The sequence below is a fragment of the Lepidochelys olivacea genome (assembly GCF_965140295.1).
Source record: "Lepidochelys olivacea isolate rLepOli2 genome assembly, chromosome: 21".
Lineage (NCBI taxonomy): Eukaryota > Metazoa > Chordata > Testudines > Cheloniidae > Lepidochelys > Lepidochelys olivacea.
Genome location: NC_140431.1, coordinates 7,664,424 through 7,690,398, shown reverse-complemented (window position 1 = coordinate 7,690,398; position 25,975 = coordinate 7,664,424). Strand labels below are relative to the sequence as shown.

At 49.8% G+C, this 25,975-nt stretch overlaps 1 protein-coding gene across 1 annotated transcript in view; it reads right to left on the bottom strand.

Moving 5' to 3' along the window:
* PIK3C2B (phosphatidylinositol-4-phosphate 3-kinase catalytic subunit type 2 beta) overlaps positions 1–25,975 on the bottom strand; it is a 74,991-nt gene that overhangs the window by 42,921 nt on the left and 6,095 nt on the right. The window contains exons 2-4 of the mRNA XM_084611468.1: positions 7,031–8,051; positions 1,867–1,967; positions 351–505 (exon numbers count right to left, since the gene is read on the bottom strand). Coding sequence (XP_084467594.1) covers positions 351–505; positions 1,867–1,967; positions 7,031–7,963 — 1,189 coding nt within the window. The 5' untranslated portion in view covers positions 7,964–8,051. The remainder of the gene's footprint in view (positions 1–350; positions 506–1,866; positions 1,968–7,030; positions 8,052–25,975) is intronic.

Below are 25,975 nucleotides of genomic sequence, written 5' to 3'. Positions count from 1 at the left end.
CATTTGGTGCTGTCCATCACAGGGTTTTGAGAAATTCAGAACCCAGGGTTTAGATGTGGGGGCCCCATCTCTAGCACATATCTGCCCATGGGAGCGACACAGACACTCTCTCCTCTGGGAGAGGAGCCACTGTCACCAGGATCATGTCTGTCCCATAGGAGCTGGAAGATGAATTTGTAGGACGAGGCAGAAGACACCACTGCTTTAGCTGCTAATGGCAGCCATCTTAGCCCCCTCGTTGCTGTGGGGACCGGCGGAGGTGTGGGTTTCTCGCCACACGAGGATACCGTGTTCACAGGTGGACACGGGGTCAGCATAGCACCATACTGACCACCCAAGCAGGGACTTACAGTCACAGGTGAAAGTGAGCGGTTCCTGCACACTGTCGCACACCACGGTCACCTTCAGGCTGATGCCGTGGCCCAGGTGCTCAGAACTGAGGTTGACCGTGCTCCAGACAAAGCCGGTGAGGGAATAATCCTTGGTGCTATAGCCGGATCTCAAGCTGCAGGCAGAAGAGGAGTTAGAGATCCCTGCCCCATCCCACAAAGGGCTTTATCCCTCACTGTGTGGTGGATTCTCCCAATCCTCTCTCCCCCTTTCCATAGAGGCACCAGAGGACTCTCTCCTGGCCTCTTCTCCTCCCTTTACAACCCAGCTCCAAGCGATCTCACTGGCTCACAGGGCCAACACCAGTGACTCCCACCATCTACCGCTCTCTCTCCAACTCGCCTCCCTCCATGCAGTCCTGCATCTCGGCCTGACTCTTCGATGTCTCCTCGCGGGTTTCTCATGGCCAGCCTGAGCTTGACCTGGCCCAAAATGAGCTCCATCTTCTCGGGCCCATGCCAGCTAAGTCCTCCTACTCCCCTCTTTCTCTGTCACCATCAGCACCACTTTCCTCCAAGCGGTTCAGGCCTGTAGCTTGGGAGGGGTGTGTCTTGGACTCCATCCTCTCTCTCTAGCTGAGATACCTGCCTCTATCACCTGTTTTTCATTTCTCCCACGAGCCATTGTGCATCCTTGCAAGCCACCCCTTATGCATGGAACACCCTCTCCGAACTAATCTGCAAAGCCACCTCCCACTCCAGAACTGAGGCTGCAACACCACTGGGAAATTGCCGGTTGGCAATGACTAAGCTACACAGGTGGCCAGCAGGGATCACCGATATCATACTTAATATTGACTTGAAACCAACTGATAGTGCAGCTAGCCAGACAGCAGGCCTCTGTTTGCTTGCCTTGGTGCATTCAGCTCCTTATGTTGGGAAACCATCCACCTAAGAGAGTCCTAAATTGTCTTAGTTCCCCCTCTTGCTTCCCCCTCCTTCCCTCACCCACATGCGTCAATCTCCCTTGTTAGGGAGGAGAGCCCTGAATGTTAAGAAGATATTTACCATCTCCCCATGCTGTCCCTCTATAAAGCTCTCCCAGCCCCAAAGTGTTGAAGAGAGCGGAAAGGGGCATCCTTATGCTGTCTCCCCGAATGCCTCTTTTATAGCTTTCAAACACCACTGGGCGCCACCCCCACCCACCTCCACTGCACCGCTCTGCACAGAATTGTGCCAAGGATTCCAATCAGGGCCCAGCACAAATGGGCTTGTTGTTTCTTCATTCGCACCCCGGGAATGACCCTTCCCCGGCGCCACTGCTTGGCTACCACGCAGCACAAACAGCAGAGACAACAAAAAGCATGTCTTCCTTCTCCCACGATTAATTAAGCCACAGTAATTAAATCCCCAGGGCATTTCAGCCACCCGTGCACTGATGGACCTCTGAGTTATGGCCTGTGCTGTAGGACAGGTTAACTCATGGAGACCCCAGAAAGACGGCTTGAATACGTCTCTATCCCTCCCAGGTACTTACACATCTAGCATGTGGCAGAAAGCAGCCACCTCTTCATCCCTCTCCTCGGAGACCTCAAACAGCTCATAGCCATTAGCTAAGGAGTGCGGTCGGGAGGCAACCTAACAGGGAAAGAGAGCAAGTGATAGAGAGATAGTAGCAACAAGGCTCACGCAAACAGCAGCCAGTGGAGTGGAAGGGCTCCAATTTCCCACTCCGCTGAGCTCATTTCCAAGTCACTGTGGGATGCTTCTTATTCCCTTCCCCCCCCCCACCCCCGTAACATGCATAGGCTATGTCTTCACAGCAGTCTACCCTCAAGTTGGGTGACAAAGACATGGTTCCTCTCCCTTTTGCTGGATCCAGTTGTGAGAGACACAAAGATTTCTGGGTGCGCATCCCATGGTTCATGGGGGAGGGATAGCTCAGTGGTTTGAGCATTGGCCTGCTAAACCCAGGGTTGTGAGTTCAATCCTTGAGGGGGCCATTTGGGATCTGGGGCAAAAATTGGGGATTGGTCCTGCTTTGAGCAGGGGTTTGGACTAGATGACCTCCTGAGGTCTCTTCCAACCCTGATAGTCTATGACAGCTCACTTGGTCACTCTGGGCTTGCTTTCGCTGAGCATTGTGGGACAACTTGGCTGGCCCCAAGAGGGATTGTGGGCAAAAGTGGTAGAGGCCTGGGAAATTCATCTCCCAGCCAGACACAAGCTGGTGTGGTGTTACCGCCACTGTTGCCGAGACTGTTCCTCTCTGAGCATCACTGTTACAAACTGAAGAGAGGGGCTAATGCATTTCATGGAAATTCCTAGGAATTTCTCCTTTGACTAGGGAGCAAGGTAAGATGCAGCATGCCAAGGAGGAGTACAGTAATTAGAGTGGGTTGAAATGTTTTCATGGTATGATTTTTTTTAAAAATGGCTTTCCAACCAAAATTAAAGTTTCTGCAGGAAATTTTCATTTGCTTTGAAATTCTAGGGTTTTTTCCAGTAAAAAAGTATTCCCGCACTCATCCCTTTTCCCCCTGGTCACCCCAATTTTCCAGTGGAAACAAAAGTGACCAGGGGAGGAGGGGAACTGAAAAGTGCTCCCATTCACATATATTCTAGGGGCAAAGTGGAGCAAGAAATGGAGTCAGGACTCTTGGAATCTATTCCTGACAGTAATTTGGGTACAGCATTTAGGGTGGATTTTCAAATGTGCCTGTCAGTTTCGGGTGCCCAGCTGGAGACACATTGGCCTGAATTGAAGAGGTGCTAAGTACCCGTTGCTCCCACTGGCTTCATTGCAGGTCCATCACCTCTGAAAATCAGGCCCCAGTTCGCTCATGTTAGGCACCCAAAAACTGAGGGCACTTCAAAATTTAGGCTTATAGGCCTTGGCCAAGCTCCCACAGTGAGTCAGTGGCCGAGCTGAGCGGGGAACCCAGGAGCTCAGGAATGCCCGTCTTTCAGTTTTGCTACAAGACTATGCTCCCACCCGCAGGCTTTGGAGATGATCAGCTGGAGGATGCTAGAGAAATGCAGAATGTTATTACTACTGAACACAGAGAACATCTACTACATGGAGTTATGTAGCTAACACACAAGAGGCTAGATCCTCAGACCTCACAAATGCCCCTGTGCGTTACTGGATCAGCACAGAGGGGATTAAAAGCTGCCTTTCCTTAGGGGAATCTTCAGCTGGCCTAGGACCGGCACCCCAGTACTCCTGGCCAGCGGATGGAGATGCTCTCTGCTGGCATAAGTTAGAACAGTTCTCAAGCTACTCTCACTTGTGCTGCAGGGCAGTTTAGTCTCCAGCAGCCCAACCGGCTGGGAAAGGGCAAGTTGCCTGGCACAAAGCCACCAATGGCCTCCCAAGTGCCATAGAGCCTTGGGCTGGGCTTTACACTGCAGGTATAAGCCTATGAAGTAAGCAGTTTATCCCACCCTGTGCACCAGAACAGTGAATGCTACAAGTGGCTTCACAATTATTTTCACGGTCGTGTTAATACAAAGACAGAGAAGGGGAAGAGAATCAGAGTCACAGCAACTAGGGATAGAAAAGCTCTGACAGGTCCCATCTGACCAGTGGAGAACAGTTCCTCACGAGCATTTTCAGCACAACGGCTAGTCATAGATTCATAGAGTCCAAGGCCAGAAAGGACCACTGTGATCATCCAGTCTGACCTCCTGTATAACACAGGCAAGAGAACTGCCCCTAAATCATTCCTTTGAACCAGAGCAGATCTTTTCGTCTACTTGTAAAAGAGCCAAGCAATGAGGCTTCCCCCGCTTTCCTAGTGGTGACTGTTCCACAGTCCCATATTAGTATTTGTACTATTGTAAAGCCTAGCAGCCCCAACTAAGATCAGAGCCCCTTTACGCTAGGCGCTGTACATACACATAGTAAGAGACAGTCCCTACTTTCAAGAACTTATAATCTAAATAGACAAGATGGGGGAACGAGGCAAAGCGATTTGCCCAGGGTGATGCAGCAAGGCAGAGGCAGGAAGAGACCACAAATAGCCTGGTGCCCTCCCCTCTGGACTACGTGGCCTCTCCGTAGAAACAAAGCACATCCAAACATCAAAAGCTAACGAAGAAAATTCCTGGTGCTTCGAACCATGAACCAAGAGGACCATCCCCCAAAGGGGTATCAGTTCCAGCACGGGCCCCCATTCCCCTACCACCTGTTTAAAATCTCTCTCTCCCTCCCTCCTGAATGCCAGCTGGGCATGCAGCAGCCTGTCGAGTGCCACGCTCAGTCTCACGCCGTGTGTGCGTGTGTGTGCACGGGTCTCAGAGCCTCGCTTGCTCTTTCTGAGCAAACAATGGGCTCGCTGTCAGAGCAATTAACCCGCCAAATAGCGAAAGAGAGGGAGAGAAAGGGAGAGAACACAACCGCCGCTAAAGACAATTTTAATACTCTTTCATGATTAGTGTCTGGCTCTGATTAAACAGAGAGTGACTTACATAACCCCCACGAGCGGCCCCCAGCTGCATCTTTCACTGACTGAGGAGAGAGGGATCCTGCAAGATTTAACAGGGAAGGCGACTTCACTTGTATTTATATCCCTCGAGTCCTGGAGGCATGGTCCTCTGCATCACATCTGAGAAGGATCCTCACTTGCCCCCCCCCCCCCCCCCACACACACATTCCCTGATTAGCTGCTGCCTGCTGATACCCTGTGCTGGGGTGTGGAGGGGATATCCCCAGCCACAGAGTCTTGGGAAGGAATGTGCTGCAGCCCCCATTCCAGCAGGAATCCAGCTAGGACAGCACTGGGAAGGGCCCGGGAATATATATATTTTAAAGGGGATGGCAGGGGAAGAAAGCAAGGTTGGATCTGAAGGATATTTTAGTACCCTCCTCCACCCCTGGCAGGAAAGCAGTCACACTGCTGCTTACAAGGAGACTCCAGTCTCTTTCCTGAGGATCTTGTGACATTTCACAAGCTGTTAGCCTCACTACCGGGAAGAGCAGATAGAGCTGTCAGGGCTGGAGATGCAGATCCTGCCTGGCTGGGGAAGGCTTTTGCTGGACACCACTTTTAGCTTGGACTTTCCCCCGGACCTTATAAATAGCACAAACAGTTGTAATCTTCAGGGCCGCAGTTCAAGGAAGGACCTAGAGGCCTGTGTCACAACAGGCCACTGACCAGCAGCAATGTACGGGCAGTGCCAAAGTGCCCCGGTCAGAAGCTTTGTTTGTTGGGGTAGCAACCCAAATCAATAGGGATGGATTCCCGAATGATCCTGGGTAGATTTTAAAAGGCATTGTAGGTCTGGGTGCTAGAGACCTGCAGCTGAGTCTTAAAATCAAGGTTTTGAACCCTGGTGGTCAATGGCCCATCAAGGCCCCATGGCAATTTTGCAACAATAAGGATCCCGGCATTCTGTGACAAAAGGTTTATCACCACCGGGTGTGGTGTACCTGGTGGGGGGAAGAGCAGGTACAGATGGGGGAAAAGGACTCTCAGACCAGACTCTCCCCTAGACCAGTGCTTGTCAAACTGCGGCGTGCGGAGCACTTTGCTCAGGATCTGCAAAGACCCAGCTGATCACAAGGTGCCAGTTCCTCATCCTTCTTTCCAGCTGCCATAAGTACAGGAACGCTTTCCCCCTATTGCTTTCTGATGCCAGCAATGGCTGTAGTTGCCCCAGGGAAGTTATGCAAGTGGGAATAGCAGGGGAAGTGGGTGATGGGAGGGGAAGGAATCATGAGACCATCCCTTGGTTTAGCTGCAGTTCACACTAGGGAAGAGTTTGAGAAGCCTTGCCTAGTCCCACAAATTCACTTGGTGGCTGTGGCCACACCCAGAACTGCACAGTGAGGCCCAGACATTGCCTGAACTGAAAGGAGAGAGGGAATTGAGGCTTGGGAAGAGGGGAATGTGCACGAGGTCTCCAGCATCCAGGCGGATCATTTCATAGCAATATCACAACCAGCTGCTGTCACAGGATTTGCATTTCTTCTCCCCTGCTGCTACAAGAGGCTGATCAGCCTCATGATCCAGCACCTCTTGGGCAATGTGTTTTCAGGAAGGAGATCTTATTGACGCCCCCAGGGAAAGGGGCCTGAGCCAGTGCACAGACGTACTTAATAAAGATGCGTAAACAACACATTGGACAACACAGAATGACACCGGGAGCCAGAGTCAAGCTGGTTTCCCTACAGTAGTCAGGGGACAAAGAGAGGGGAGAGAGAGAGAGACACACACACAGATTATCTGCATGCAGAGAAAAGCCTGAGGAGGTCAGGCTGTCTCTGTGCAAGGCCACATCCTGGCTCCCCTGGTATGCATCACTTTCCTGGCTCTTGCTGCCTCGCTGTCATTACGTCTGCTCCCTGGCTATCTATTCTAGCAGACCATCCTCCAGCAGCAGGCCTGGCCTCAGCTGTGCACAGTGCTAGTTCACAGGCATGCCATGAGCCCTGCCCTGCTAAGCCAGCAACTTCTTCCCCCATTGACCCCTGCACAGGGAGCCCGATCAAATCTCACCTCAGACTCAGGTGCACAATGCAGTGAAGACAACCCTGTGAGGCCACTAATGGAGGTGTAACCCACTCCCAGTTGAATCCTAGAGGTCAACTTTAGAAAGGGCAGTTGTGAATGGGTAGGAGCAGCCTAGGATTGGGGTGGGATTCACACCTGCTTGTCTCAGCCAAGCCTCTAAGGAGAAAGCCAAAAGCCTCTTACCGGATCCACCGAGATCCTGCGGTTCTTGTTGGGCGCCACGTTCTTCCGGTTGCCGAATTTAGAGACGTAGGTCCTGGGAGGGACTTGGGGTGGCATGGTCTTGCTCCGAGCCACTGGCTTTCCAGTGGTCTCCTTCTCAAAGATGCTCCTGCCTTCCTTCCAGCCCCAGGTGGCCTCTCTCGAAAGATCGGTGTCATACGTGGACTTCAGGTTGAGGCGGGTGATGGCGTCATTGATGCCGTCGTAGTCCATGGCGCCATAGGGGTCTTCCTCCGAAATCCTGCGGGCCAGCAGCTTTCCATCAGCCAGCTCGTGGGCCGAGGAGAACATGTTGATGTCTCTGGGCTGGGGCCCTTTGTAGGACAGTGAGGAGCTTTTGAGGGAAGAGTGATTCACCTCAGAGGAGCTCCAGATGGAGAGGCGAGGGGGCAGTGGGGGAGGGGAGAGCTTCTTGGGGGACCCATCTTGGCCCGTGGTCCCGTTGAGTGGCTCGCTGAGGAAGTGTTCCCCTGAGCCATCAAAGATGTACAAGTAGTCACTGGCAAGAGGGCCCTTCAGCCAAGGCTGGTTCTCCGGCTCAGGTGGCAGGACAGATGAGGTAGTGTTGTTGGTCCCAGGAGCTCTCGAGCTCCCTTGAACTGAGAGGGAGTTGTAGTTGAGGGTGGGATCCGAGCCAGAGAGACCTCGCATTAATTTGATGCTGTGGCAGTCATTCCTGACAGCGGGTTTGTTATAATCCAGAGCCGGGTCATCCCAGGAAATGAGGGAGCGGTCAGTGTTTTGCTTGGCCTGATTCTCCTCCTTGTCCTGCCTCAGGCGGGACAGAGCGTCATACTCCATCTGCAGGGCTTCAGCCAGAGCCAGCTCCTTCGGGCTGATCCCCACTGACTCCAAAGACTTCCAGTGCTCTCCATTGCCTCTGGTCGCAGACATCTCTCAGGGGAACAAGTGCCAGGGACCAGCTGCTACTTCCTGCTGGGCTCAGGGGTTAGGAACAAAGACATACTGCACCACCAGTGACCTGCAGGAGAGAGCAACAAAGACAGGGTCAGTGTACCAGCACACTGGCTGCTGCTTCACCGAAGGCTTCGCTATAATAAGGATCTTGCGTTTATATAGCGCCTGACTTTGAGAAGTACTAACCACAACTCTGATTAGAGACAAGGGGACAGCCAGGTACCCAGCACTTCTGGAAATCAAGCCCCTGTAGTCTTGGAACCTATAGCGTTGACCTGCCCCGTGGCAGTAAGGGAATTAAGCAGAATCTCAGGGTTACTTAATGGCACTCACTTCCCCTTGCCTCCTAAAGTGCTGTCCAGATTAACTGATCCCACAAACCATAGTGGTGATTCTAGATGGAGGGATTGCTGAGTGGAGGAGAGGCCTAATGCATTCTAACCCTCAAACACTGGGGGTTGATAACTTTGACTCAGACAGAAGTATTATTGCTTATCCACTGCAAATGGATTTCCATCTCCGCTGCAAGCTCCTTGGGGCAGGATTGGTCCATGACTCTGCACAGTGCCCAGCATGAGGCGGCCCTGATCTCAGGCGGTGCGTTATTCCATTGTGAGTTCTCTCGATGTAAAATCCTACCGTGGGGACAAGGCGCACATAGTTTTTGCCTCACCGAAGGTAGCTGAGGCCAACTCCAGACGGAGGGTATAGAGGTGACTTCAACTAGCTACATCGAGGTAAAAACTACCAGAGCCCTGGTCTCCTTTACCTGGATGTAAAAACACACCTGTTGTGCAGTGAAGACTTGGCCCCCACGCACTCCCCCCATACAAATAATGATGAAATGGCTGAGTAGAAGGCTACCTGAGCATCTTAGATAATCACGGATCTCCCACAGTTACAGAAAGCCGCTACAATGGAAGGGAAACGTAACAAGGCCACAGGAGATTCTGGGTTGGCAGGGTTTCTATTAGTCATTATAATCGATGTACAATGTGGGCCTGAATTACCCCTGCGTCACCCTGTACATTGCTACCAAGTCACAATGGCCACTCAGGGAATCCTGTCCTGTAACTTTAGACTTAACCTCAACCCTTCAGCCTGGGGGAAATCTCATGGCTGAAATTGTTCAAAACCACCTGTGGGATCTGGACACTCAGTTCCCAGTTGTACTCAGTGCCACTTTTTTTAAGGGCAGGTTGAATGATCTCAGCTCATTGGCTCCGTATTGGCTGGAATGTACCTAGCACACTTGCAGCGCTCTGTGTCAACCAAGACTAATCAAAGCCTGTTGCTAATGCAGGCTGCTCCCAAGTGTGCTGAGCAGTTTGCACGAGGTGCTCCTTGGATCGCAGAGCCTTGAAAACACAAATTACTTTCCCAAGTTCAGATGTGAAAGAAGGAGGCGAAAGAGCCGGGGGGGAAGTCAGATGCAAACCACCTTCCTCCTTCTTGGCCCCAGCCCAAAACATCTAAACCACAGTGACCACAGAACTCTGTAGCACAGAGCCAGATTCCCCTTTTCCTCCAACTGATCTGATGCCCTGGAACTCTGGTCTCAGAAGTGCAGACCGCTGAGGTCTCTGCTGGCCAACACGACATTGCTCAGAGGAAGGATATTTCACCTCCTCTTCCCTTCTTAGCAAAATAAATAACTACATGGATGTTAAACAGCAGAATGGAGTGAGACCAAACCTCGGGAGACACAGGCGTCCGGCTTTTTTAATCCCTGGAGCTGACGGCCAGGTCAGTATTTTCACTCTCCAGTCGAGGGAGTCTAACTCTTGATTTCCATAAGGGGAAAGGCAGAGGATCATTAACAGAGAGACTACTATGAAATAGAGCTGTTCTTTATCCACACTCTCACAGCTCTGCAAGGAACAGCATTTGCGGGTAGGTTAGTACAGTTTGAAAAGGGAGAGTTGGATATTTTTCCTTTTATCCTGATTTCTGGGGCACGGGGAGAAGCAGATAATACATTACAACTGGGAGAGAGAGAGAGTGAATGTGAGTGAGAGAGAGAGAGAGAGAGTGTGTGCCCACACAACTTCTACTGGATGGAATCAGCAATTGTGTGTCATAAACCTTACACTGCTGCTAGCTAACAGAGATTCTCCTTTTGCGAAAGCAGTAGGGCCCTGTACTTTTGGAACAGGAGATCTGAATTCTGTCTCCACTGCTTCCATGAAGGTGTAGAGTACATGGACAATTAGGACCTGTTACACTATTTTGTCATGGATTATAGGAAACCATATCACTGAAAGATCTGAGCCTCTGGATGAGTCACTCCAGCGAATAAAATCCGTGCACATATTATGCCCCTTTTCATGGCTAACCATCGCTTTCATGGCTGGGTGTGCCAGTGAGTCACAGGATGGTCACTCCGCACCCCACCCAATGGGACCTGGATAGTTGGATGGTAACATGGGATGGGCACGTTCTGATGGGAGAGCATTCCCCTGTGTGTCACCCTGTCCCTGCCACACCACCCCAGCACCTTTCTGAGGACATGGTGATGGAACCACTGGAAGGTGGAGGTGCTCATTATGGGGTGAGAGAGCGCTGCAAGTCATTTGAAAAGAGACCAATCCCTGACCACTTTGGAGACAGACAGACAGACAGCCTTCTTATTGCAATGTGCCCATCAGAAGCCTGGGAACAATACTGAGTTTTCATTCTACATCACTATCATCCAAGTTTTAACTACATCCCATTTCTGCTGCCTATAAATTGGCCCGCAGTATACCACCACAGCAATGAGTTTCATTTTGGAGGTGCTAATTAGCCCAGCATAGAGGGAATGTAGCACCTACAGTTTCCCCAATTGCAAGCCCAGCAGGTCCCCATCTCCAAATCCATGGTTCCGTAGTATGGAAGACACTTTCTCACAGCTACATACCCCATAGGGTTGATGTTTTGTTCCCTGGGTCTCCTCAGGGTCATGAGGAAAAATTTTCTTGAAAATCTCATTGCAGCGTAATTCAGTAAAATCAAATACCAGCGGCTCCACTTCAGAGGGCAAAGGCCTGTTCCGGGCTCGCGCACATAAACATGTACATGCAATTCCACACACACATCAGGCAACAGAGCCGACAGGCAGGTAGGGCATTAGGCACCTGAGCCACTTGCATGTGCAATCTTGCTAATTGCATGCACATGTCTTGCACCTGGACCTCAGCTTTCCATTGCTGCAAATGTGGCCCACCCTCTGAAAGAGAAGAGGGCAGCATCATGGAGTCACAGTGTCTTTCAGGCTGATGGGGTTTCTAGGAGGAACAGAAGCCCAATTCTCCTTTCACTTCCAGTAGGTGTAACTACATTGACTTCAGTGGAGTTACTCATGATTTAAGAAGAGAATCAGGCTCAAGGGATCCAACGGTCCAGTGCAGGATGCCCTTCTCAATGAGAGGGGTCCGCTCCCGAGCCTGCTCCCCATTAGCCAACCAGAGCGCCACACACTTTAACATGAACAGACTGCGTTGAGAAAAGGGGCTGGCTGCCATCTGCATTGGAAACAAAGCGGCCATCGTTCTGTGGGTGCCAAGCTCGGAGCGTCTGAATAGGAGGCAGTAACACAGCACCGCTCCCTCTGCCCAGAGAAACCCAGCCAGCCAGCGATTAGCAGCAATGGGAAGAGGGGGCCAAACGTCAGCAGGAAACAAAACCAACAAAAAATATAAAGCAGTGACTGAAATGATCTCACACCCTGCGTCAGACGGGGAGGACGAGGTTAGGAGAGGTCTCCCTCTGGACGCACCAGTACAGCGGTGAAGTCACATCTTGGAAATACTCCTCTTAGAGCTCCTGAAAAGCAACCAGAGGTGGAGGAGGGGAAATCTGGCAATGGCAGCGACCATATGCCCAAGGTATCAGGGATACGTGGGAGCAGTCCAGGGACATGGTCTGAATTTCAGGCCTTGCAAACTCTGGTCAGGGGGAAGCTTGGAATGAAGAGTTGCAGCAAAGAAAGTGGAATAGGTGTGGGGGGGGCGGGGAGAACCCGTCCTGGTGGCAGCTCAGTGTCGTCTGTGCTGTCCTATGAGGCAGGCGGGTGCACCGAGATGAGAGAAGAAGAGAAGGAGAGAAGGGCTATAAAGAGAGGGAGAAAGAAAAGGAAGAGCATGTGCAGACTCCCAGGTAAAATACACACACCCAGCCTCATTCCCCTTCCTGGACCCTGCTTCTCAGTGCCCTGCAACGGACGCGGGCTGAGCAAAGCAGCTTCCTGGGCACGTACATAAGCCTTCCCTGGGTGGCAGACAAGCCTGCCCTGTCCCCACAAGATCCCTTGCTGTGGTGAGTGACGCTCCAGCAGGATTTCCACTGAGTTATCGGTGGCCAGCCGGCACCGCGCTGAGCTGACCCCGGGTGGTCAGCCTTCCCTGTGGCCTAAACAAAGAAGCCCACAGACACATGACTACAGCATGAGAGGTGCCAACGACGCTGTGAAGCCCTGCCTGGGCTGCCGTTTGCAGTTCACTCCTACTGTGAGGACAGCTAAGGGGTGCGGAGGGGCATTCAGCCACCGCAACTGTCATTTATCTAGAGTGCGGATACTGCGAGCCTCCCTGACATGCGGGGCCTGTCCTGTGCGGCTCAGCCCTGAGCCGGAAGGACCCCCGCAGGGTGTCAGAGCGGAGTTCAGTTTCCACAGCCTGCCGAGGCCTGTGGTAACGCCATGCCACTGAAGAGGTCTATCAAAATCAGGCAGGTAATGAGAACCGATGACAACAGCGATATTGAAACCGCAACACCTTTGCCAGCGTGGGAGTGGGCTACACAGGCGAAGTGAGCTAGTCAGTGACACAGAGCTAGGCACCGCCTGCTCCTGACGGAGGGCTTGTTTCCCAACACACAGGCGCTAGATTATCCCATCGCTGCATGAGTTTCAGAGAGTCTGTTTGTTCCCTCTGCCGCCCACGTGCCAGAGTCCTTTCTTTCCATAACGTGCCGCTGAGTGCAGAGCTGCTCAGACATTTTCTGTCATATTGTTTTTAAATGGAAAACGGCTTTTCCACAAAACAAAAGTTCACTATGAAAATTTTCCATTTCGGTTGACAATTTGGGGAGAGAGGGGGTTGTCAAAAAACCGAAATCACAGATTTCTAGATGCCAAGGCCAGCAGGGACCATTGTGGTCATCTAGTCTCACCTCCTGCAGGACACAGGCCAGAGACCTGCCCCACAATAATACCAAGAGCAGAACTTTTAGAAAAACCTCCAATCTTGATTTAAAAATTGCCGGCGAGGGAGAATCCACCACAACTCTTTGTAAATTGCTTCAGTGGTTAATTACTCTCCCCGTTAAAAATGTATGCCTTATTTCCAGTCTGAACATGTCTAGCTTCCATTTCCCGCCACTGGCTCATGTTGTACTTTCCTCTACTAGATCGAAGGGCCCATTATGAAATATTTGTTCCCCAGGCAGATAGTCATAGACTAATCAAGTCACTCCTTAAATCTTCTTTTTGTTAAACTAAATTGATTGAGTCTTTGAGGCCATCACTGTAAGGCAGGTTTTCTTAATCATTCTCATGGCTCTTCTCTGACCCCTCTTCAGTTTATCAACCTCCTTCTTCACTTGTGGGCACCAGAACTGGACACAGGAGTCCAGCTGCCAGCTCTGGAATATGGAACATTCTGGAGCTTTGGCAACTGAAACGTTTTCAATTTTATAGCGAAGAACAATTCAGCCTTTTGAGTTTTTGGGTGAAAACCTGAAAAAAATTCAAAGAAAAATGTTGACCCAAAAAAGTCTGTTTTGTCCCTGTTTTTCACAGGAAAATAACATCTTCTCAGCCAACTGTAGTTGAACATTTCTGAAACAGGAAGCGGGCCAGGCTCAGAAGTGTCAGATGAGCAGCCAGGAGTCTGGATGCTGATCTGAATAAGAGATGGGCAAAACTCCATCAGCTTTCGCTATCAGTTGTATCCTGGGTGAGTGGGGAGGTAAAGGAACCTTCATAATTGGTGTGTAGCAGAGAGGGAGATGTTACACTATCAGCAGGGCTGAGCCCCGGCTCCTCTGGGCTTGGCAGTTCAGAGCCCTGGCACCTCTGGGCTGGGCAGTTCAGAGCCCCGGCACCTCTGGGCTGGGCAGTTCAGAGCCCCGGCACCTCTGGGCTTGGCAGTTCAGAGCCCCGGCACCTCTGGGCTGGGCAGTTCAGAGCCCCGGCACCTCTGGGCTGGGCAGTTCAGAGCCCCGGCACCTCTGGGCTGGGCAGTTCAGAGCCCCGGCACCTCTGGGCTTGCAGCATCAGTTATGAATGTAAAAAAATGACTTGAGCCCCAGCACCTAATTGCATGAGCCCTGGCACCTCTTTCCTTACAAATCGAGCACTGACTACAGGTAGTCTCTTCATGCAAATAGTTGTAGAGCTGTCAGGTAAGGGCTCCTGGAGGACGAGCATGATCTCATTACACACGCGGCCCGCCCTCCTCCCAGGCTGTGGGGTGGCACCCATCAGGCACATATGCTACAGGCAAAGCACAGTGTGAATGACTATGCAGGGGACAGTGGGATACAGTGGTCAGAAAGTCAGGGCTAAAACCTGCCTGGAGCGGTCCTCTGAGTCACAGCCAGGTGCAGCGATGAACTGCCTGCACTTCGACGTGGTGTTGAAGCAGGGGAGAGAACAGCAACCCCTCGAGAAACCCACTTGAAATCATAGAGCTAGGCCATGCCACATGCAGAATAAACTTCCTCCTGCAGCCAGTAACCTGGCCATGAAGAGGATCGTGTGGGATGTGACATAACCAAGACCGTACCCCCCAGCTCCTCAGACTCCAGTGGCTTTCTACGGATGCCTTCTTAAAATAGTTTGTGTAGCAGCTTTCCTCTGCTGCCGAGTCATAAGCAAATGCAGAGCCGGGTCAGTAAGATCAGTGTAAGAGTGTCTGCCGTTCTGTGAGAGGAGCCCTGTATAAAGCAACATGCACATGTGTGTGGGCAACAGCAGAGGATAAAGGGAACTGAAAAGCCAGACAAAAAACTGTTCTAACACCATCTGTGTTCTGGTTGCCTCAGCATCTTTCCTGGTCACCCTCCAGACCGCAGCTAAAGCAGTGCTTAGTATTTATCTGAAGACGCCCGGCACAGGCCTAGCAGTATGGGACAAATCTGGGGGGACTGATCCAAAGCCCACTGCACTCAGTGGGAAAAACTCCCAGTGGCTTCATTGGCCTTCAGATCAGGTCCAGTGAGATCTCACAAAAAGAATCAAGAGAGGAGACATTGCTGAAAGAAGCAAGGTGGGTTCAACCCAGTCACACCTGCCCTCACAGCAGAAACATATGGCCCCCTCTCCTGTTTCATACATTGCTCTGGGGCAGAGCTAGTTGGGAAATTTTTTGACAACACGTTTTTCCATCCGAAAATGCTGATTCATCAAAACCGAAACTTTTCACAGGAAAGGGTCAGTTCTGGTGAATTTTTTGACTTGAAAATGTTTTTGCAAAACATTTTGAAATTGTCCAAGTGTTTCAGTCTGGAATTATTTAGTTCAAAAAGGGATTGTTTTGAGCAAGTCCCCTGGCCTGTGTTCTTCAGGGAATCTGACGAGATGATGACACCAGTCCCTCCAGGCCCTGGAATCTATGAATATAATGAAAAAGTCCAGTCTTCTGGTTCCAAATGACTTTTTGTTTTGAAATTTAAGGTAATTATAACATCCAAAAAATCTAAATAAAAAGTTATCGAATAAAATGAAACATTTCAAAATTACAGAAACATTTCTACGGACCCAAACTGAAGGGTTTGGGGTTGTTGTTTTTTTCCAATTGGTTAGTCTCTAAGGTGCCACAAGTACTCCTTTTCTTTTTGTGAATACAGACTAACACGGCTGCTACTCTGAAACCTGTCTTTTTCCAGATTTCCAAAGTACAGACAGCAGAATGAAGTATTTGAGGGCTGCTTTCAAAAGCCAACCATGAGCCGGTGAAATTCACCCCTGCACAGAGGGCCAGAGTGAGGCCTAAGAACCAGTAAAGTGTTCAGCATAGTGGTGCTTCAGTCTTGTGCGAGCAAAGCCCTCTGCATAGGGGTAGATCTCATTGTTTAAAAGAAGGTGGCCCTAGATAGGCTTCCATTAGACATGGGAGCTGGCTCCTCCTCCACTAACTCCCCTGCTTGCCCCCCATGGAAAGCCAATGCCTTAGAGATTCAATCAAGTTCTGCACTGCCGAAGTGATGGGCTAGAAAATCTAATAGGTCTTTTTCCACCTCCCATTTCCATTTGTTCTCTCCAAGTCTCAGCTCTGCTGAAAAAGCCTGTCATTTGCCTTGCTTATTCTTTGCCAGTTAGGCAAGCATCCGTCTGCATTTCCATTAGAAACTCTCTCTCCTCCCAAAAAGCTATTTAAAAAATTACATAGGTCTGAAATCTGGCTGGTGAGGTCTCAGCCTAGGAGTGAAAGGAGCTGGAACCAAACTGCAAAGGAACAGAGAAGAACAATTTTTTCCTCCATAAAAGAAAATAACAATAAAAGACTAGATTTCTGACTTTGAATTTCCTAGCATTTGTCAGGGTCACGTCAGATCTAGGAGAGTCTTTAAATCAACACTTTCTGTGCCCCCTCCCAAAGAATTACTCCCCAGTGCTTGCATATTACCATGCAGGCCTGTGGCCTGGCTGAGAAGGGATAGGTACTTAGGGTGAAATTCACTCCTGTGCACTGAAATCCCTCCCACGTCTTATGGTTAAAGTTTAACCCCATTTCCTTCTCGGCATCCGCAGCTCAGAGCCAAGCCCAGCGACTAGGTTTGAATCTCATATCAGCAGCACAAGCACAGCGTTACTGAGATGCCCCATGAGGGTCTAGTCCTAAACTTTCTCTGACGAAAGACTACTGGGAGATAAAGACAAACTAGCCCATGCTGCTATCCAGCTCTTCACATGAACAAAGCATGTTGCAAATGTTCATTAAGATGGTGTCGTACAAACCAAGCCTGTTAGCAGGAGCAAGGCCCTGAGCCCACAAAGCATAGCAATGAGGGGTCAGATTGGGCTTCAGTAGAATTACTTGCATGCTTAAAATTAAGCGCACGCCCAAGTGCTTTGCAAGTTCAGCATCTTAGGACCCCGGTCGAAGGTCTCCAAATTTAGTGTTGCCAACTCTCATGATTTTATCATGACTCCTGCAATAGTTGGTATTTCTCTTAAATCCTCAGTGCCCGGAGTCATGTGATTTAGGTGAGACTCTCAGCTATCATTTAGCGGAAAAGGGAGCTCCTAGCCCTCCTGGTTGTGAGGAAGATCTTGAAAACATGAACCCTAAAGGCTCAAAGCCCAGAAGGCCAATAAAAAGAGCTTAAAATGCACTTTCCTGTGTAACCATGAGAGAATGGCCAATGGCATTTTTGAAGAGACCCACAGGTAGATTTAACCCCTGGAAAGATACATGGTTAAACAGATCAGGCTCAGGAAAAGGGAGAGGAATGGGAGACTTTAGTGTGGGGTTTCAAAATCCCATCTTTCAAGGCCTGGATTTTCGTGGTTTTCAACAGCAGCATTGAGTCTGAAAACAAACATATGGGATTTTAATTGAACAATGACAATTAACGATTACAATAAACGATTGAACGATAACAATAAAACCCTTCTGAAAAATTGTAAAACATGTTTACGTTGATTTGGGTTTTAAACATTTTGAATCAAATCCAGTCCTGGTGTGAACTAGTGCAACTCCAGGGACCTTAATGGAGTTCTGTTCATTTGTATCTAGGATGAATTTGGCCGTTCATGTTTAGAATTCTTACTGCAATTCAAATGCAATTGCTCTGGGCCACCGGGGTGGTGGGGGTGATGGGGAGGAATTACTCATTGGAGCTTTAAACTAAGTCTATCATAGCTTGTCGGCATGCAGAAGTTGTACCGCTTCAACTACGCTGGTGTAGTTAAAGCAATACAATTCCCTGAGCGTGGATGCAATTCTACTGGCATAAAAAAGCATTTACCAGTATAGCTTATTCCTGTACAGGAAGCGGAATGAGCTATGCTGGTATGAGGCATCTTTCTAATCGTGTAGCAGCGTCCTCCCTAGGGGCTGTACTGATAACTATTCCAGTTAAAAAACTAACTAACTAACTAAATAAAAATCATCCTCGCTAATAGTTCTACCAGTACAAAATATGTATAGAGAGCAGGTGTAAGGCTCTTTGTTATGCTATAAAAGGCAGTTGTTTGTTAAGTACCAGCTGATTATGAAGAATAACTTGTTTACTGAGGTTTCGAAGCTACTGAACATGTATATTTATGAGCGGGTTGTTAAACTGGAATGAACTGGTGTCACTTACAATTCCTTGATTGAGTGCAATACAAAATAGCACATAACAAACATTCCACTCAGCACTGGGGCACCATCACGCTAGGACCAGTCCGTGCCCGGAAGAGCTTACAGCTAATTTCCCCAGTTATACAATGGGGATATTGATACTAACGTGCTTTGAGATCTATGGATGAAAAATGCTTGGTAAGCAGTAGGTATTATTATTATTTCATATACAATAACTGAAACACACCTAAGTGCTGGGCCAATAACCATACCTGGTACCCTTCGGACGAAGCGCACCTGCTGCCAGGCTAGAAAAGTGTGGGCTTGATCCCCATCTCATTTGAGTCAACGGGAAAAAACAACCAACCCTTTCACTGATTTTAATAGAGAAGGATCGAGACCTAAGTGTTTGACGGTTTTTTGCCCAAGGGAAGGGAAATTTCATTTCCAGCACCAGCCTCTGTTGAACACAACAACAGGTTGAGAAGCAAAAACCAAGGGCACTGAAAGCAAAGTGGATGCTGCTGCCGAAGTGCAGTTAATGGGGACTTTTCCTTTCCAGCCCAAGGGATCCCCAAAATATGAAAACTCTGTCTGCCAGTCAGAGAATACAAACTCAGCCCTCCCATCTGGCCCATTACAGGCCTGCCACAGAATGCACAGGGCAGGGATGCGTTTATTATTACTGGCCTTTCTATTACAAGTGAACTTCCCCCAACAGGGCTGCTACATAAATAGGACCTGATTAAGTGATCCAATGAAGTCTTTCCATTATCAACATCAACAAGCTTTGGATCAGGCCCATAACGTTGCCATGCTGGATCAGGACCATGATTCATGCAGTCCAGTATCTGCCTCTGATAGTGCCCAGCACCAGCTGTTCATGAAACCTCTTCATGGAGCATTAGGGAATAGACTGCCCAGATGACAGGTTTCAGAGTAGCAGCCGTGTTAGTCTGTATTCGCAGAAAGAAAAGGAGTACTTGTGGCACCTTAGAGACTAACCAATTTATTTGAGCATAAGCTTTCATGCATCTGATGAAGTGAGCTGTAGCTCACGAAAGCTTATGCTCAAATAAAATGGTTAGTCTCTAAGATGCCACAAGTCCTCCTTTTCTTCTTATTGCCCAGATGGGAAGTTTCTTCCTGACCCCACTCAGTTAGTGGTCAGTTTAGCCCTGAAGCATGAGGATATCTATTTTTTATCCTATCCAGTGCAACTGGGGAGGTTGCTATTATTGGTAGAAATGTCTAATCCAAGGAGCGGAGACCATACCATGTGATTTAGGCAGCGAATAGCGACTCCGAGACTGAAACCCATCGGCATGAACCATTTGTGGCATCAAAATCAAGTGGTTAGATTTTCCAAAGAGTGCAGCCCTCAGCAGCCCGCATTGTTCTCGCTGTGCACGGGTCAGGGGGTGGGTGGATTCTCCATTGTCCTCAGCGGGAGCTGCTGGGGGCTGAGCCCTTTTGAAAATCTGACCCTAAGTCTGTTTGTAGGTAATTAGCGAATGGAGCAAGGGGCTGAGGAATTGTCTAATGAGCTGTTCGCTGCTCATGGTTCACCCAGATCTACAGCAATGTTTGGCCACCCAGCGCCGCGTCACAGGGGACCATCCAGACCCCACCCCCATCCCCTTGCGTGCAGATGGATTCCTCCTAGCACACATGATACTGTAAATTAACAGACAGATACCCTCAAGGGTTGACCAAGGGCATAGGCAGAGGGGCTTGGTGGGGAGGCAGTGAGGCAGACAGAACCATGCTGAAAATCTAACGGGGCGGTGGGGGGGAAGAAAGGCCCAGCCCCCTTTTCTCTTTGCTATGCATGGCTGAACTGATTGCTTTGCACAGCTGGTGTGATGCACAAGGAGGCAGCCCTATGGCTTGGAGCAGCAGGCCTTTCAGACACACGGAGGGGAAAGTTCACCACCACACACCCCACTCCTCTCTCTCTCTTTCTCTCTCTGTCTCACACACACACACACACACACACACGCTCCAACAGGAGCATTTTCTTTCTACATCTTGGGTGTCTCAGAAGAGTCAGTCCTCTCCCACATGTCCTGCAAGGAGATTTACAGAGAAATCATTTCATGCTGATTAGAGGTCCCAGATCTGCAGCCCTGGGTACTGACATCCTCTAGACCAGTGGCTCTCAACCTTTCCAGATGACTGTACCCCTTTCTGGAGTCTGATTTGTCTTGCGTACCTCCAAGTTTCACCTCACATAAAAACTACTTGCTTACAAAATCAGACATAAAAATACAAAAGTGTCACAGTACACTAGTACTGAAAAATTGCTGATTTGCTCATTTTTACCATGTAATTACAAAATAAATCAACTGGAATATAAATATTGTACTTACATTGCAGTGTATAGTATACAGAGCAGTATAAACAAGTCATTGTCTGTATGAAATGTTTGTTTGTACTGACTTTGCTAATGCTTTTTATGTAGCCTGGCAAATACTTAGATGAGGAGTTGATGTACCCCCGGAAGACCTCTGTGTACCCCAGGGGTACACTTACCCCTGGTTGAGAACCATTGCTTAGCTATCCTCCGGTACAGCACAGATGGCTGCAAGGCAAACTTCCCCCACACCGCCTTCTGCCAATACGCCTGCGCCTTGCACTGCCGGGGAAAATGACCAAGAGGGACGTGCTCCCTCCGCGGCCAGCAGTCATGGCAGTGGCTTTGGTTCCATAATGTACTTATTAGAAATTCGGGGGCAGGGGGGTTGTGAAGATGGGAATTGGACCGACACCTGCAAAGCTGATTCCAGATGGCTCACCCCACAGTTATCCGATGGAAATAATTTTGCTTGCCACCAACATGATCCTGGATTCAAACCAGCGACCTACTGGTAAATGGTTCTAAATCCCCATCACCAAAGTCCAGAATCACCCCATTTCTTTAGACCTATGGCCTGTTCGACGTTCACTTTGATTTTCCTCTCCTGCTCCCTTTTGCTATCAATCAGCCCAACCAGGAGCCACTTTCCCCCTCATAGTTGCTGTCTGTGGTTGGAATGTGGGTGCATCGTAACAAAGCATTAGGAGCTGTTATCCCACCAAAGATATTGTGTTCACGCTCTCTATTTCAGGACTTTCTATTCCCCCCCCCCACCTATAGTATCCAAGCGCATGGGGCCAGGTCAATGGCAGGTACAATTTTAAAAGGACTGGAGAGACACTTTTGTTCTCTTTCAGCCTTTCTTTACACCCTGCTAGCTGCACCTGCTGCATTAGTGATCCCATTGTATGCCATGGCATGTCTGCCTTCCAGTGGGGATTACAGAGATGCCACGGGGGGGAAGGGGGCCGGGGGGGGCAACACATAGCTGCGTCCCTGGAATAGCAGCAAAGCCAGAAGGGCAGAGGTAGGATCGCAACCGGAGTGACATTATCCGGTTTACCAAGCAACCCAGCTCCTGGTCAGACAGCACAGAACCAGGGAGGATGAGTTTAACCCTGTCCAAAGAGATGAGCATCAGAGGGGGTGGGGGATGAGGATGGGTGTCACCCATCTGGTACACAGACATGCATCTGCACACGTTAAGGGTTAAACCAGCCCAAATGCGAACAGCCTGCTGTGTGCCCGCTCCGCTCCCAGCAGCTGAACACCACCTGCTCCACTCCGGGGAGGGACAAGGGAAACCAAGCAGAAAATTGTGCAAAAATCTGTGGGAATTCACAGCAGAGTGAACTCTCTAGCGAGTCCCCACGCCTCTTGCTCAGCCCTGGAGCAGATGCAGCACATACAGCGGATGGAGGCTCTGGTGTAGGGACTGGGAGACGATGCTCATGTTGGCTTAGCTAGGAAGGGGGAGTCAATGCAGGCACATCTGCCTGGAGAGAGCCCCCGGATGCTTGCAGAGCGATGTGCAACGTGGGCTTTCCCCTCTCCCACAGCTGCTGTTCAGAGGCAGAAACGTTTGAAGCATCTGAGAAGGCATCAAACATCCAAGGTCAAGGAGGCAGAGCAGGCCCCGGAGGGAGGCCTGTGGGAGTCAGGGAGATGGAGGCTATGCCTATAAAGAGGGGACAATTCACACCCATTTATAACCAGACAGAGGGAGGAGCAAGCCTGAGAAAGGTGAAGTCCAGTGCCTTTTCCATCAGGCTCCAGCTTCCAGCTATCCTACAACACCCACCTGAACTGCATCCGCGCAGCCTCATTCCCAGCCAGCAGCTTGGAGCTGGCGGCATTCTGCCTTGGCTACTGCATCTATAAGGGTCATTCCCAGGGCAGGCCTCTCGCAGGCAGTATGGCCCAGTGGATAGAGCACCAGGCTGGGAGGCAGGAGAGCTACATTCTAGTCCCAGCTCTGCCACTTGCTCACTTTGTGATCTTGGGCAAGTCACTTCACCTCTCGGTACCTAACCTGTGACGTTGCGCGTGTGTGTAGAGGGAATGCTTCCTTGGTCTGGCTCATCTATCTAGATTGTAAGCTGTTCAGAGCAGGGACTGCCTCTTACTGTGTGCATGTACAGCACCTTGCACAATGGGGTTCCAGTCTCTAGAGTCTCTTGTAATATGAATAACTGGAGAATGGCGAAGGAGCAGAGCAAGCAGGAACACAACGCCTCTCCACCAGCCAGAGAACCCTGACATGGGATAGAGACTCAGAGTTAGTGATGGGGCTGTAAGCCAAAGAGCAGCTCCAAACTCCCTCCAAGGTGGAGGGCATTTAGATTCACAACCATCTGTACCCGAAGTGAAGGACCCAGCTAAACCTGCTGGGATTTGCTCCTTTAGCATAGGCAGCATTTCCCATACCTTCCTGCTCCGGATCTGATTCAGCATCTCTGGGGCTTGGGAATGCGAGATAACCTTAGGTTCACGTGGGACAGACACTAGTAGTCATATTATTTGTATTACAGGAGTGGCGTAGCACGTAAAGACCCCACCTGAGAACAGGGCCCCAGTGTGCTAGGCACTACACAAATGCATAGTAAGAAGCAGTCCCTGTCCCACAGCTTAGAATCAAAGTAGACACAGGCTGGGAGAAAAGAAGGGTAATTCTCCCCATTCTGCAAATGGGGAACTGAAGCAAAGGCTAACTGGTCACACAGGCAGAGCCAGGAAGTGACCACAGATTTCCTGAGACCTAGCCTGGTGCCTTAAGCATAGATCAAGGCGAAGCCCTGTGGGAAAAGCCACAGGACAGGGACAGCACCTTGAGAGGGGGATCTGACTTGTACAGAGCAGTCTGCTACAGCCAGAGCAGCTAGGGTGACCAGACAACAAATGTGAAAAATCGGGACACGGCGTGGGGGATAATAGGAGCCTATATAAGAAAAAGACGCAAAAATTGGGATTGTCCCTATAAAATCGGGACATCTGAACACCCTAGGAGCAGCTCACAGACCTCCTGCCGGAATGTCCCCTCAAGCAAGGAAATAAACAAATAAATAGCAGGAGCTTTCAAGGAAGAGATGTATCCAGGCCCGTAGTTTAACGTGAGTGTGGTTTAGCAGGGCAAGCACTCAGTGCCCAGGTGGCCTTTGCTTACATACTCCCTGCATTTCATCTGCAACCGAGAGTGGGATGCATGTATTGGTAGGGTGACCAGATGTCCCGTTTTTAAAGGGATAGTCCCGTTTTCGGGGACTTTTTCTTATATAGACACCTATTACCCCCCACCCCTGGTCCTGTTTTTTCACAGTTGCTATCTGGTCACCCTATGTATTGGTAACACATGGAAAAGTTGCACCTCTGGCTCAAAAAGAGGTGTACTGTGAGGGTGGGGTGGGAGGGAGAGAGACAGAGGGAGTCGGGGAGGGGGGCAGGAAGGTGAGAGGAAATGAAGGCCTGATCCAAAACCCATGGAAGGCAAAAGAAAAATTTCCATTGATGGGCTTTGGGTCAGGCCCTGAATGGGGAGAGCAAAGAGAGGGAGTCTAAGGAACATCCAGTGTAAGGAATGATTTGAACTACATGAAGGGGGCCCCGGACAATAACAACAACATCTGGAGGACTTGGGGGTGGAGCTGGTCAAAAATTCTCCATCCGAATACTGAACAGAAAACGGCCTTTGCAACAAAAAGGAGAATTTCACCCTAAAAATTGTCCATTCTTGGGTTTTCACTGACATTTTTCAAGTCTTTCAGTTTTTTTAAAAAACAAAAACCCAAATATAGAAACATTTCCGCTTCTGGCAACCAAAATTTTAAACAAAGAATACAAATCAGTTTTCAATGAAAACACCAAAATGTGAGAGAAAAATGTCAGTGGAGAGGAAAGAATTTTCCTTTCGGTCCAGACTTTTGGCAGCAAAAAAGAAATTCCGAGCAGCTCTCCTCCCAACAAATTGTACACTCCTGACCACCCCTCGGGGCCAGCTACTCCCCAGAACGTCTCAGTGGTAAGCCCCTGTTCAAAACTGGATCAGAGATGGGCCTGCCTGCAGCTGGTTGTTGCCAACGGGCTTCGCTACACAGAGCTATTTCTCTGAGATGAGCACCGTTACACTGAAAACGCATAGGGTGGCTGTTGGTACGTACAATAGAACTTAGATTTTGCAAACCCCAATGACCAGTTGTACAAACCATTTTTCCCCAGTTGGTGTGTGGGGCCCATGTTACTGGACAGTGCTCTGGCTTCAATTATTCTGACTGTGTCCACTGATCAATGAATGCATGATTGTAGATTTCTAACGGCCCTGCCCAGCACAATCCCTCTCCAACAGTGAAACTAACAGGATCTGCAACAGGGCCACCTGCCTCATGTCAGTTTCTATCAGAGCTATTTAAACAGCACTGATCACTGCAGCTATCTAGGTGCTAATTGCCACTGTGGCAACATCTCTCTGTGGACTGCAGGAAACCTTCTGAATCGATGAATTACGACAACATTTCAGAGGCTCACGTGAGTGTGGAATAGATCCAGCCTTAGCAGCCATCCCCTGACCCACCTGTGTCCCTGACACCTTTTCCCTCTGCCCTACATACTCTGGCCTACTTTTCAAAAGTGACCAGGGATTTTCAGGACCCCACTTGTGACACCTTATAACAGACCTGATTTGCAGAGGGCAGGTGATCAGCACCTTGAAAATCAGGCTCCTTTAAATGGTCTCAGGTGGAGCACCCAAAACCACTAGCTGCCCTTTGGAAATCTTGGCCCATGGCTTTAGACTCCCTGCCATGAGCCGGAGGCCTTTGTGTGCTATCCGGCAAGGTGTAGAGCTCCCTCTGAAGCCACGAGGCATTGTGAGTGCTGACATCGAGCAGGATCAGACCTTTCCGTTGGGAACTGTGCTATGCTAAAGCAATCCAGATATTCTCCTGCATTGCGCTATATATGCACACTGACGGGAAGGTGCCCGGGGAATAGAGAGCAGTTTTCCTCCAATCTGGAGCATTATGTGTTTCTTCCTCTTTAAGGCACGATGTTTCCTATTAATAGCGGTGCTGAGTCCAATTCAGTCCGAGGCCCTCTGGATCAGGCAGGCAGGATGTGGAGCTGCTGATGACACAGGCTCTTCCATCATTTCTCTACGCATTTCCACCCTCGGGAGGAAATCCTGCTGCGGGAAGGTGGGTAGCTGGTGAGGACAGGACGGGAAACCCCTGAGCGATGGATAGACAGAGATGGGAGGCTTCCAGCACATCTGGATTGGACTCTGCATCGCCCAGTGGCCTTGCAACTGAGCAGCTCCCTGTGATCAAAGCCAAACAAGCCTGAAAGCAGAGTGAGGGGCAATTGTGA